At 36.5% G+C, this 14,504-nt stretch overlaps 1 protein-coding gene across 1 annotated transcript in view; it reads left to right on the top strand.

Moving 5' to 3' along the window:
* Positions 1-8,922, top strand: part of disc1 (DISC1 scaffold protein) — a 50,936-nt gene extending 42,014 nt beyond the window's left edge. Inside the window, exons 14-15 of the mRNA XM_042737569.1 lie at positions 3,652-3,769; positions 8,473-8,922. Coding sequence (XP_042593503.1) covers positions 3,652-3,769; positions 8,473-8,618 — 264 coding nt within the window. The 3' untranslated portion in view covers positions 8,619-8,922. The remainder of the gene's footprint in view (positions 1-3,651; positions 3,770-8,472) is intronic.
* The last annotated feature ends 5,582 nt before the right edge of the window (positions 8,923-14,504 follow it).

The following is a 14,504-nucleotide window of genomic DNA, read 5'->3' as shown; positions in this document are numbered from 1 at the left end:
AAACAAACGCGTCTGATTTCGCTCCCCTAGTGACGTTGCAAAGGGATCTAATTATAATATTACCACCCCTTAATCTGTAAGTTTCCACCTGTGGCACTGTCATTTTGATTTCACAAATGACAACAGTGTACCAGCTCTAATGCCATGGCGAAAGTTTAAGCAAAACATGCTTACTTTTCTGTCTGGGAGCGCAGAACACTGTTTAGAGTCCCAGCCACAGAGGAGACAAGAGAGCAGTGGAATTATTAATTTATTTACTGTATATTGCTGCTGCCACACAGATTGACATTTACATTTAATCATTTAGCAGGCGATTTTATCCAAAGCGACTTGCAGAACGCAAGTTGTGCAGCTTGCTCTAACAGGAAAGGACTAATTTTCCTAATGTTGTATAAGGCAAATCTGCAGGACCGGGCCGTTGTAGCATTATGGTCTGTGAAGCTTAACTGATCATCGATTACAACTTCAAGGTTTCTGGCTGTCCTGGAAGGAGTTATGGTTGATGAACCCAGCTGTATAGAGAAGTTGTGATGAAGTGCTGGGTTGGCTGAGACCACGCGCAGTTATCTCTTAGCAAGGTTGAGTTGAAGGTGATGGTCCTTCATCCAGCTAGAAATGTCTCTCAGACAGCCTGCAATGCGAACAGCTACCGTCGGATCATCTGGTTGGAATGAGAAGTAAAGTTGCATGTCATCAGCATAGCAGTGATAAAAAAATCCATGCTTTTGAATGAGAGATCGTAATGATGACATTTAGATGGAGAAGAGAAGAGGTCCCAGCAGTGAGCCTTGAGGAACCCCAGTATTAAGAAGTTGTGACTTAGAAACCTCTTAGAAAACTTAGAAAGGTAGGGAACTTAGTATGCGTATTAAGAAGTTGTGACTTAGAAACCTCTTAGAAAACTTAGAAAGGTAGGGAACTTAGTATGGTTTAGGACACAGCTTTGTCTTCTCCATTTCTTAAGCACATATAGTCAGTGCAAGAGGACCATAAACTGAACCTCACATTAAATACCCTGCAAATCTCTTCTTAAGTGCATTTGATATGATCAGAATTATACTGATCTTTCCTTTGTGAAGGATTTCTGTATTATTATGCCTCTCATGATTATCACAAAGGTACAATTTTTGCAGTCTATATGCAGTCTGTGTCCTTCTAGACGCAATAAAGCAATCGCGGTGACCTTTAAAAACATTCGCCCAGCGTGATTTCCATTACGCCTCAATAACTGTATCACGCAGTCCGTTCGGTGTGGCTGTTGTTCTCGAATGCGTCCCGGGAGACTCCAGCCTCATTCAGAAGTGTTTTAATTCGCCCGCAGTGTGAAGTTAGCATCTATAAAAGGTGTTTCATTAGCTGATGTGGGGGGTCTAAGAATAGACCGCAGACCTCATTAAAGCGACACAAGGCCATTCCTGAGAGAACTGGGCGGATGTGAGTCAGTCGACCACCTCAAGACGCTCTCTGACTCTGAGCGCCGGAGAAAAACAGTGAATCACGCTTTGATGGAATTGGGACGGAGTCGACCGTGTGGACCTGTCCCACTTACCTGACTGCTGCTAAACTGTTGGGTGAAGTCATTAGCGTGGCACGGAGGAACACGCTGTCGGTTCAGGACTCTGATGAGGAGAAGAGGAGCTGACAGCCGCGCTCACGTCTGACCTCACAGTCGCTAACGGTTTAACGTCACCGTTTATACTTCACTGCTTTAAGATTAAGGATAGTTTCACTGTTTTCATTGACTGACCCAGTTAGCACACTCTTTTCTCAGAGATGCTTCTTAAAGATCATCTGGAAAGCATCACAGTCTATTTTATCCCTCATTTTTGTGCACAAACCATACAAATCAATGTTATTTTTTCATTTATATACTATTATAGTATTTATAAATATTTTGAATTAGCTTTTTTATACTTCCAGTTTTTATTTTAATTTTAGTAAGTTTTACTAATTTTGTGCTTTTGTATTTTATTAAGTTTTTAATATTTACCTTTTTTAAATTACAGTTTTAGTTATTTTAGAACTTAAAATTATTTTGTCAGTTAGTTGCAAAGACAACATTTATATTTTTATATCTAATATTAATCTAATTTTATTAATCTTAATCTTAAAATTTTAGATTTAAAAATAACAAAAAATATTTTAATAGCTTGTTGTTTGATGTTTGTAAAAACATCACAGTCTATTTTATTACTTATTTTGTGCATAAACCATACAAATCAATGATAATTTATTATCACTTTTCATCACTATTCAATTTGAATTTATATTAAATTTAAGTAAATTTATCATCTTTATTAATTTTTAAAAATTTCTTATTACCTTTATTTACCTTTATTTATTATTTATTATTATTAGTTTTAGTAATTTTAGCACTTCAACTTATTTCATTGCAGTTAGTTGCAAAAGCATCCTTTCTATTTTATTTATTTTTAATAATTAATTATATATTATATATTAATATATTATGTTTATATTATAATATTTACACTTTATTTTAATAGTTTTAGTTGATGGTTTAAACCATCATGGTTTAAACAATCTGTTTGGTGCTTGTAAAAAATAAATTATAAAACTACAAAAAAAAAAAATATAAAAAAATTATGCAAAAATATAAATAAATAAATTCCTATAAAAAAAAATAGAGAGAGAGAGAGAGATATAGAGAGAGATATAGATACTATTTATTAATATTTTCACTTATTTAATTTTGTGTTTTTTGACATTCGTGCTATTCACTTAACACACACTGAAGTGAAATGAAGTGAAGTGAAGTGACGTGACATTCAGCCAAGTATGGTGACCCATACTCAGAATTCGTGCTCTGCATTTAACCCATCCAATTGTGCACACACACAGAGCAGTGGGCAGCCATTTTATGCTGCGGGGCCCGGGAAGCAGTTGGGGGTTCGATGCCTTGCTCAAGGGCACCTAAGTCAGGGTATTGAAGGTGGAGAGAGAAACTGTACATGCCACTCCCCCCCACCCACAATTCCTGCCGGCCCGAGACTCTTTGTTAGATTGTTTTATTACTATTTCGTTTAGTTGCAAAAGTTATTTTATTTATATTTTATTTCATTAAAATTAAAGAATACTCAACGTTTAGTTGCAAAAGTTATTTTATTTATATTTTATTTCAGTTTTATTTAAATTTAGCGAAAACTCTTTTGAATAGATTTAGTTTTAGTTAACAATACAAATCCTCTCTGAAATTCTAATTGGCCAGTGGATGTTTGAGTTTTGTTTCCAATTTTGCTTTCAGAAATCCAGTTTGCTGTGTTCCAGCATGATTTTCTTTCTAAACCTCTAAAACACTTCTTATGTTGGGGAAAGCTTAAACTCAATTTTAAGCTCTGTCAGAGCTTTCTCTAGCAAATAAACAAACTAGAAAGAAAAGATTCACACACACACAAAATAAAAAAATAAATGAAACAAAACATAAACTAAATTTTATTCTAACTTCTATCTGTTTTCTGTCCATGTATATTAATGACATTGGTGACTAAAAATGTTTCTTCCAGATGAAAATGCACACATGTTGGTGCCGTATGTGCTCTAACAACCATTATAAGCATATTATCACCACACTTGAGCAGCTAGAGATGTGTGTGCGCAGCAGGGTTTAATGGGTGTGTTGTGTTTGTGTCTCAGGATCTGTGTGGAGAGACAACAGAGCTGGCAGAGCGCTGTGAACTCATCAGTGAGCGACTGCATTACCTGGAAGAGCAGCTTCAGACCGCCATAGAGCAGCACGACAAGGACCTCACTCATATCCTTACAGAGCTCTGTGTGTCCGCATGTACTGTTCATTAGATAATTCACTATTAATAGTGCTCATATTTAGTGGTAGGTGTTTGTTCAAATCACTAACTCTGTGTGTTACAACGTTACTCGTTACTAATCAGATGTACAATTTTCACCTAGCGGACGATAAAACATTAAAGGATCCCATAACCCCAAAATCAAACCATAAGCGAGAAACTTCAATCATATGACTATTTTGACTTAGACATAGAAACCACTCAGAACACCATAGCAACCACCCAGAACACCCAAGGCACCACCCTTAAGCAACCTAGCAACGGCCTAGAAACTACCCAGAACACCCCAGTATACCAACGCCCTAGAAACCACCCAGAACATCTTAGCAACACCCTAGCAACCACCCAGATAGCCCTAGTAACACAACACCCGAAATAAACACCCAGAGCGCCTTAGCAACCACCCAGAACATCTTAGCAACACTCTAGCAACCATCCAGATAACCCTAGCAATGCAACACCCTAGACACCACTCAGAGCACCTTAGCAAACATTGAGAACATTCTAGCAACCACCCAGATCACCCTAGCAATGCAACACCCTAGAAACCACCCAGAGTGTCTTAGCAACCACCCAGAACATCCTAGCAATGCCCTAGCAACTATCAAGATCACCCTTGCAATGCAACACCCTAGAAACCACCCAGAGCACTTTAGCAAACACCCAGATCATCTTAGCAACCATCCAGATCTCTGTAGCAATGCAACACCCTAGAAACCACCCATAGCACCTTAGCAACCAGTCAGAATATCCTAGCAATGCCCTAGCAACCATCCAGATCACCCTTGTAATGCAACACCCTAGAAACCACCCAGAGCACTTTAGCAAACACCCAGATCATCTTAGCAACCATCCAGATCTCCATAGCAACACAACACCCTAGAAACCACCCAGAACATCCTTACAATGACCTAGCAACCATCCAGATCACCCTAGCAATGCAAAACCCGAGAAACCACCCAGAACACCCTAACAACACTCTAGCAACCACCCAGAACATCCTAACAATGACCTAGCAACCACCCAGATCACCCTAGCAATGCAAGACCCTAGAAACCACCCAGAACACCCTAACAACACCCTAGCAACCACCCAGAACATCCTAGCAATGCCCTAGCAACCATCAAGATCACCCTTGCAATGCAACACCCTAGAAACCACCCAGAGCACTTTAGCAAACACCCAGATCATCTTAGCAACCATCCAGATCTCTGTAGCAATGCAACACCCTAGAAACCACCCAGAGCACCTTAGCAACCACCCAGAACATCCTAGCAATGCCCTAGCAACCATCCAGATCACCCTGGCAATGCAACACCCTAGAAACCACCCAGAGTGCCTTAGCAAACACCCAGCTCATCTTAGCAACCATCCAGATCTCCATAGCAACGCAACACCCTAGAAACCACCCAGAACATCCTAACAATGACCTAGCAACCATCCAGATCACCCTAGCAATGCAAAACCAGAGAAACCACCCAGAACACCCTAACAACACTCTAGCAACCACCCAGAACATCCTAACAATGCCATATAACCAACCAGATCACCCTAGCAATGCAAGACCCTAGAAACCAACCAGAACACCCTAACAACACTCTAGCAACCACCCAGAACACCCTAACAACACTCTAGCAACCACTCAGATCACCCTAGCAATGCAAGACACTAGAAACCACCCAGAACACCCTAACAACACTCTAGCAACCACCCAGAACATCCTAACAATGCCCTAGCAACCACCCAGATCACCCTAGCAATATAAGACCCTAGAAACCACCCAGAACACCCTAACAACACCCTAGCAACCGCCCAGAACATCCTAGCTGTAGTTTTAGTCAGTTATTCTGAGCTCATTATGAGTGCGTCTCTAATGGAAGTCCTCAGGGTTTCTTCAGGTTGCTCTGATTGGATGTTAGGCTGGAATGAAATGATCTGTGGGCTCCGTTCTCATGTTCTCGGTTGGGCCTAATAAAAATGACTCATCAGCGCTTCATCATTCTGCTGTCGCTTACAGCCACAGGAACACGTCTCCCGCGCTCATTAAAGCCACTAATGTAACGTTAACCCTCTGAAAGAGCTGCTTCACGGAAACCGTCTCGTTTGACAGCACACGACACTCTCTTCCAGACAGGAATTAAGGATAAACCATTTCTTCCTTTCTTTTTGAGATATTGAATCTGAGGGATGAGATTTGAGTTACTAGAGACACCCAGCTCTCAGCAAAGGTTGAAAGGAGGCGACAGACAGAGAAAAGGGAAATGGAGACAGACTAGTCGGCCCGTCACTCTGAAGTGAGATGAAAGCGGTGAGATGAAGGGAAAGGTTGTGACATAGTGCGCTGTCATCACTCTGACATCTTCATATTTCTGGCCACCTGTGTGCCGAGCGGAGCCGAGCTTCTGCGTTGACTGAGAGGAAAACGTATAGACGAGATTGATCTGAACATCCCATCTTGTTCTGCTTCATTCCATCCAACTTTGTTTGAATTTGTTGCTCTATAGCAGTAGTTCTTATATGATTTCGCTTCAGGATCAAGGTTTACATTAGACATCGAGGGACACTAATTTTGATTATTTAATGTCAGCCAGTAGTTTTAATGCACATTCACAAAATTGTGGCCCACCAACTGAGAACCAATGCTTTGTGAGCTATCTGCCATATACATATACTGTATGTATATTGTATGTGTGTGTATAATACCTCTCTCTCTCTTTCGCTGTAGAATTATATAAACCGTTTTTTTTTTTAAATTAGTATTAAATTATTGAAATTAATTTATTTGTAAAATGTATTTTAAATATTTTTTTTGCTAAATAATACATTATTATAATACATTATTTTTATTAAAATAATATATATATACACACAGACATTTTTCTATTCTAATTATTTTACATTAATAAATTATAATTAAATATAATAATTTATATACACTATTTTTCTATAGAAATATTTTAAATGATTACATTATTATTTCATTATTTGTAAAAATGTATAATTAATAATTTATATATGATCATTTATTCATTTTAATAATTTATTAATAATAATTTAATATTTATAAAAAGTAGGAATATCCCACATTATTGCATTTTTATTAAAATAATTATTTTAATAACTTTTTTTTATTAAATTATTTAACTAAATTTTATATAAACATTGATTATATAAAAATAAACACATTTATAAGTACATTTTTAATTATTACATTATTGTTCAAATAAATTGTTTTTAAATTCAATTATTTTAGTATTAAAAAAACTTTTTTTAGGCATCTCAGGTAACCTTTTAATGGTAAATTAAAAACCACTGCTATGTGAATGAAGCACTGCATTAAGCAACCTCTTAATGAAAAATGCCATCATGCTAATGATTTGTTGGCTCCATCATGTCTCGCTCTGTTGAAGACACAAATCAAACCTTGACAGAATATTATGTCAGAAGCATATGCTCAGATATAAATCAGCCAAACAATCTTATATAATCTTGTGCATTTGCGTCTTATGATGGACTTTGATCAATCAGCACGAGTAAGAGGGGTAAATGAAGCCTCCTGCAGTGTCTTGTCTCATAGACTTTCATTATACGTGCATGAGGTTTGGTTTTCATGTAACTTGAGGAACACATAGCACTGGATTGATTGCACTGGTAAAGAAGGAAGATGAGCAAATAAACACATAATAAGCAGAGGTTTGTGCCTGAGGAACCTCATTAGATCCCTCCATTCAACCGGAGGGAGATCTTACCGATCCTCTTTCATAATTCATGAAGCGCTCTTTAACGGCTGCTTAATTATGAATGGGGACAATCTGGGGCCATTTGGAGAGCAAAATGTGCCCGTCAGGCCCCATCTGCCACAAGAGGCGTCCCTTTGATTCGCCACTTACACCGGACACTCGGTCCCACTCAGACGAGTCAAACAGTCCAGCGCTGATGAGGGCAGAGCCTGTTCTCATGAAACCCGCATCAGTTATTTAGGTGAGATTGCGTGAACTGAACGTGGTCCGTCGGAGAGATGAACTGAGCCTTTGAATTAAGACGGGCTGAGGAGACGTGATCGCATAATTCTGAAATCTGTGTCAGGTGGTCAAGCCAAACATCATGAAAGTCTTTAAGATGTATGTAATATGTGTAACTGAAGAATGATGTGAACTGGGTCCAAAATTGTCTTCCATGCCACACCAGCTAATGGTGGGTAAATTGAAAAAAAAAAATAAAAAAAAAAAAAAAAATATATATACTGAAGCCTATTTGTCTTGAATTTTTAGGCATATTAACATATTAAAAAAGACAATTGAACCCTGAAGCTTATTTGTCTTGAACTTTGAGGCATATTAACATATTTAAAAACAACAGCAAAAAATAGGCATCCGAGGTAAACTTCTGAGGTAAATACTGTTAGAGCTGTGGCAGATTTAGTTTTTCATTCGCAGACTGTTTTTGTCTGAGGGTCAGACTTTTGTTGATAAAACCCATGTATTGCCTTCATAAAGCTGTCCGGCTAGTTACCAACCGATTTCTATTCTTGTTTGGTGTTCGATGTGGAATTTTGGATCCTGTCTGAGCCTTTGTTTCTATTATTTGTGGATGTTGGTGTGTGAATGAGTAGAAAACATTTGGTGACATTTTCTTTAACTCTAAAAGCCACTGTCCTTAGAGAAGGAGGTTCAGGAAGTGAAGGCTGCTCTTCAAGCGATGCTGTCACAGCTGAAGGAGGATGAAGAGGAGGATGAAGAGGAGTATTGTGATGTAGAAGAAGAGGAGCATTACTTCAGTGACAGCTGGGAAATCTAAACAGACTCATGATTTATATCTATGTTGTATTCACGGTGCCTGTGCAAGTCTGTTTCATACTGTCATCTTGCACTGAGCTCTCGCACTTGAAGAGAATAATTCATCATGTTCTAGTTTGCCCACATGTAATTTTAAGAGCACTGTACTGTACGTTTACTCTGTGCTGCATTTGTTTTTTTTTGTTTGTTTTTTTGAAGGTTGACAATACAAATCACTATGCACTTTCATTTCCATCTAAGATAAAAATTTTTGTTTCATGCAAGTGAAAAAATAAAGTGTTTTGAATGACATGTGGGTGAGTAAATGTTGACAGAAATCATTTTTGGGTGAATTATTTCTTGATTAGGACCTCTAACCATGTGCATCTCAACAGGAGTTGCCTTAAAATATAAAATATAAATTGTGTGAGTGTTGCCAACCACTATTTTATTCTTATTCTAATCAGTTAGTGTTTATTTATTTGCTTACTATATTTTTTTATTTGCTTTGACGTCAGATTGCTTATTTCATCACAGGTTATTTCTGTATATTTAAACAGCATGGCATCTATTTATTTATTTAAATTGCTTTGATTATATCATTATTATTTCAGAAAAATACATAAAAATCTTTCTGGCACCAAACTTTTTTTTTTTTTATAGATATAAAGACCAATAAACACCTAAAGCCTAAATCTGAAAGAGTAAATGGAAACATGCCTGTCATTCAGACTGCGATCTCAGGATAGAAATGTAACTCTTTTACGCTGTACGACTGAACTCTGATCAGTGTTTTCAGGTTCATGACAGAAGTTTGTGGTGCTTTGATGAAACCACTGTATTTCATTCCTGCTGATGTTCTGTGAATTATAAGGGTTATGTAGCATTAAGTGCCTTTTTTAAACTTTTTTTTTTTAAATCGTCTCCTTATTTGAAGCGGAAACAGGTGCTTTTTTAAAGTCTTAATATGTTTTACTTAAAGAAAGCACTTTTGAAATGTAAGCTGTTTTTGTCTTTGTTACCTGTGGATTTCTCCTGTAGGAAAATGTCATTTGTTTGTACTAATCATATGAATGTATATTTGCATGTTCATCATCTGGTTTTACTCACCACTATTTTTACATTTTATTCCCCTAGAACTTAAATTGTTAGTATTATACATTTTTATTGTTTTTAAATACATTAGATACCCCTGCTTAAATGGCTTTGTATTTATTCCAACAAAACAAGTTTAGTTTGTAAACTAGGACACCAAACCACACAATTTGATGACATCATCATGAAAAGATATTTACCGTCAGTTTGTGTAAAATGAATCAAAACAGATTTGCAGAAATGTAGCATTGCATCACTTGCTCACCAGTGGATACTTTGTAGTGAATGGGTGCCGTCAGAATGAGAGTCCAAACAGCTGATAAAAGCATCACAATAATAATCCACACCACTCCAGTCCATCAGTTAATGTCTTGAGAAGACAAAAGCTATATGTTTGTAAGAAGCAAATCCACCATTAAGATGTTTTCAACTTCGAACAGTCATTTCTGACTACAGTATGAGTCCATAATCCATAATAACGCTTCCTCCAGTGAAAAAGTCCATCTCCTGTTGTCTCTCACATCAAAATCCAGACACATATTTGTTTAGAGCTGTTTTGGCTTGTAAACAGTGCATGATCTGTGCAGATTTATCTCTTGATTCAGACCAGATCAATTTATCACCAGAGGAAGCGTTATTATGGATTATGGAATCGTATGTTAGCAACGTTTGAAGTCAGAAACATCTTGACAGATTTGGTTTCACAAGATGTTAACTGATGGACTGGAGTGCTGTGGATTACCTGTGGACTCTCATTAATACTGCACCCATTCACATCAAATCAACCAACAAACAAACAACTATACAATTCAACAAACCACCAAAAATTAATAAAAAACAAAATACACCACATCTTGGATGGCCTGAGGGTGAGCACATTTTCAGCAAATCTTAATTTTTGGGTGAACTAATCCTTTAACACTCCATCCCAAACCCTTGCGTTTGATCCAACAATGAACACATCTAGCAGAATAACAGTGCAGCTTTGAGCGGCACATGCATCAGCTCGAGGCGGATCACACCTGCAGCGTTCAGTGGACAGGTACAATCTTGTCTCCTAATTGAATCTTTGTTTATGCCACGTTGCTGCTGCTCTTCAGGTGGATTCGTTTCGCACTTCTCCATGGAAACCGACCAGTTGGTGTGTTTGCGGTACACACATGTAGAGATGCTTCTTATTTTACGTTTGTTCACTGAAGGAAAATTGTCTGAATTAAATGTGAAATAGGCTTGTAGCTGTCTTTATAAACGTTCAAGTGAATAACAAAACATTTAGAGAGTATCACAATGCATGCAGGCGCTTTCTCCTGAATGTAAACAACACTCATTACATTGATTATGTTCAGGGGAAAGCGCAAAAATTAAAGTTGAGCCATTGATGTTACGTGGACTGTTGTACCAATGTCCTTATATGTTTCTGGGCCTGGGAATATTTCAGTTGCGTTGCGGTCTATGGAGGGTCAGAGAGCTCTCGGATTTCATCAAAAATATCTTCATTTGTGTTCCGAAGATCGACATGAGGGTAATTAATGACAGAACTATCCCTTTAAACTTACTTTCCTGATGCGCTATTTATTAATATATTTTCTCCTAAATCAAGTAAAAAAGGCTGGGCTGGTCCTGTTATTTTCATAATTGTTGAAGACTGTAGAGAGAACATCAATAGGAAAATAAAACCCAGTCATTTTAGGCAATTTTTCAAATGTTGCTGGCCAGGACATGTCTGGGAAAAAGGGGATGTATGGTTAGCCTACCCTACTTTTGATGGTCTACAATACTATTTTAAATGCTGTTTCCTACTATCTCAGTTTACTGCAGATATAACTAAGATTACTAAGCATATACTTAGTATAAGTTATACTGCAGATATAACTAAGATTACTTAATACTAATATCTTATATTACTAAGATATAACTATGTCATCCATTGGTTGATCTTAAAACTGATTGTGAAAACGATCTAAACACTGGAACTGTCATAGAGCCACTGAAAAAGGTGTTTTTGCAAGATTGGCTCAACCAATGGCGTGAGTCATGGGCGGAGCTACATGAATGTCTGACCAATGGAAGATGGGGAGAGTTTGGTAAATCTACTCAGCATTATTTTACCATTATTTATACTGTATTCTTATCTTTTATAAATATTTTTGATTTTGCTTTTATTTTAAGTTTTTATTTTCATTTTAGTTTGTTTTAGTAATTTTAAGTGCTTTTGACATTTTAGTATTATTTAATATTTCTGTTTAGCTTTTTTATTTCAGTTTTAGTAACTGTAGTACTTATGTCAGGTAGGCCTAGTTACCAGTGTAACATCTCTAATATATATATATATACATATTTAACATTTCAGTTGTCTCAGTCTTTTTATTTCAGTTGACAAAACAATTTTTGTAAAGTTTTAGTTAATAACAACAGCACTGCGGCTCAGGGATGACCTTTAAAGACCTTTAAAATTGGGGACCAGATAAATCTTGATCAATTTGATTTTTCTCATCTGACAGATATCTGGAGTAAATTGAACTATAGTCTAGTTTCTGAACGAATGTTACATTTGTAAATCAAATCTTTTCGGGGCTTGACAGGCCCTGATTGTGATTGAACACAAGGAAACATTTGAAGGGAAAAAAACACTGAAATGACCATTTCATTCAAAGAGAAAGTGTGCGAGGACTTAATGAGCGTTCAGGAGGTCTTAAGCAGCCGTCAGTGTGTGTGAGATGAGGCGAGTGATGAAGCACAGAGCAGAAATGCTTTCCCCTCGTTCTTATTTCGTCATTCCGCCAGTGGAAATCACACTTAATTATGAGCACAATGAGAGCCACGCCACACACACACACACACACACACACACACACACACACACACACACACACACACACACACACACACACACACACACACACACGCACATCGTTTAGGGCTGGATGAGATGTGACAGGCGGCCTGATAATGAATAATTTAAAAATAATTATTAAAAATAAACAAATCCTGAGCTGCCATTGTTTCACCAGCAGAGTTCCTGTGGAACGTGAGAGAGACTCATTATTTCTGCTTCCTGCTGTAGAAATGAATAAAACAGATACAATAATCAATTATTAATTATCTCTCAGTGCCTCTGTTTCTGTATATAATACACACAAAAGTGTGGGGTCTGTAAGATTTTTTTTCAACAAGTCTCTGCTGCTCACCAGGGCTGCATTTATTTGATTAAAATACAGTAAAAAGTTAAAATGTGAAATATTATTAGAAATGTATGTGAATATATTGTAAAATGTAATTTATTTGTTGTGATCAAATTTACATGTTTTTATTGCCACTTTTGATCAGTTTCATGTGTGCTTGCAATATTAAAAAAATAAAGTAAACTGATAAAATCTTACTGACCCCAAACTTTTAAACAGAATTGTGCATGTTGCTATAATGCAACCTTCCATAAAATAACCTATTTTTTGTGCAATATAATAACTGTTTAACAATTATGAAACAATTAGGAGAAAAAAATAAATAAATGTTTTATATAATAATGCACATTATTTTAAATAAAATATAATTATTAAATTATGCAAAAAAAAAAAAAAAAAAAAAACAGCATGTGATGCCCCCTATAAAAAAAAAATGGAACACTCCACCTGTGACACACAGGAAGTGACATCATTGAAACTCATTCAAAATGGAGGGAAAACAAGTAAGAGCTCATTCTATTTATTTATTTATTTATTTTTTTCCTAGCAGAAATCTTTCTGTATTCTGCTTATAATTAAATAAAAATACTGAAATAATTGAATGATTTTGTGGAAAATATGAACCCAATTAGCCTAGTTTTTCTCCATTTGTAAGGGTTTCAAGTACTATGTAGGCCTAAATAAACAGTAATATTTGGCTGTTTATAAGAATGAGGCTTGACTGAAATGTTTCGAAAATCAAACAGCAGCATTGTAAATCTGAATGCACATTAAGGCACACTAAATATAATGTAAAATAAATGTGATTTTTACTATTTAAAGCAGGCTATGCTTCCTTTGCGATCATTAAACTGTATTATAGTTCCAGCCATTGAAAGCTTGATATCAAAGGCCTTCTGACGTTTAAGTCCATTTGAAATGTTTATGAGAAACCCATAGACTCTATATAATGAGTTCAGTATCATGTGTGGCTGCAGGGGTTGTGTGTTTTGACAGCAGGTCAGTTTAAATCACGTGTGATGCTGAGAGAGGCTGGACGTGACTGCAGATGCTTGTATGTTGAGTTGTCATGGATCAGTGCTGTGTTTTACTGCGCTGTATGGACTTGGCAGTGCTGGTGTGTGTGTGTGTGTGTGTGTGTGTGTGTGTGTGAGAGAGGCAGTGAAGACGCTGAGAGCTTCAGTGCTTCATAATAACTGATAACTGACTGATGCAATTATTGCTGTTTGTTGTCAGGGAAGAAAATCTCAGATCTGTTCCAATGGGAAGATCAGCTTTCTATCGCACAGACAAAACAGACATACTGTTAATTATAGTAACTTCAAAATGAATTTAATGAAATGTGTGTATATATATATATATATGTGTATATGTGTGTGTGTGTAAGAGAGATTATTCATTTATTGTTTTATATAGAATATAAACCTCATAATGAAATGTGTGTATATATATATATATATGTGTATATGTGTGTGTGTGTAAGAGAGATTATTCATTTATTGTTTTATATAGAATATATACTGTAGCAACACAATTCTATAGCAACAATATATAGCCTCAGTGATGGCAGATCATTATGAATCATGAACCTTGTGACAGTATTAGATTGTTTTGAGCTGGATAAAATAAGC

Source organism: Cyprinus carpio, chromosome B13 (genome assembly GCF_018340385.1).
Source record: "Cyprinus carpio isolate SPL01 chromosome B13, ASM1834038v1, whole genome shotgun sequence".
NCBI lineage: Eukaryota > Metazoa > Chordata > Actinopteri > Cypriniformes > Cyprinidae > Cyprinus > Cyprinus carpio.
The sequence above is the reverse complement of the archived record's forward strand: the minus strand, read 5'-3'. Positions and strand labels throughout refer to the sequence as shown.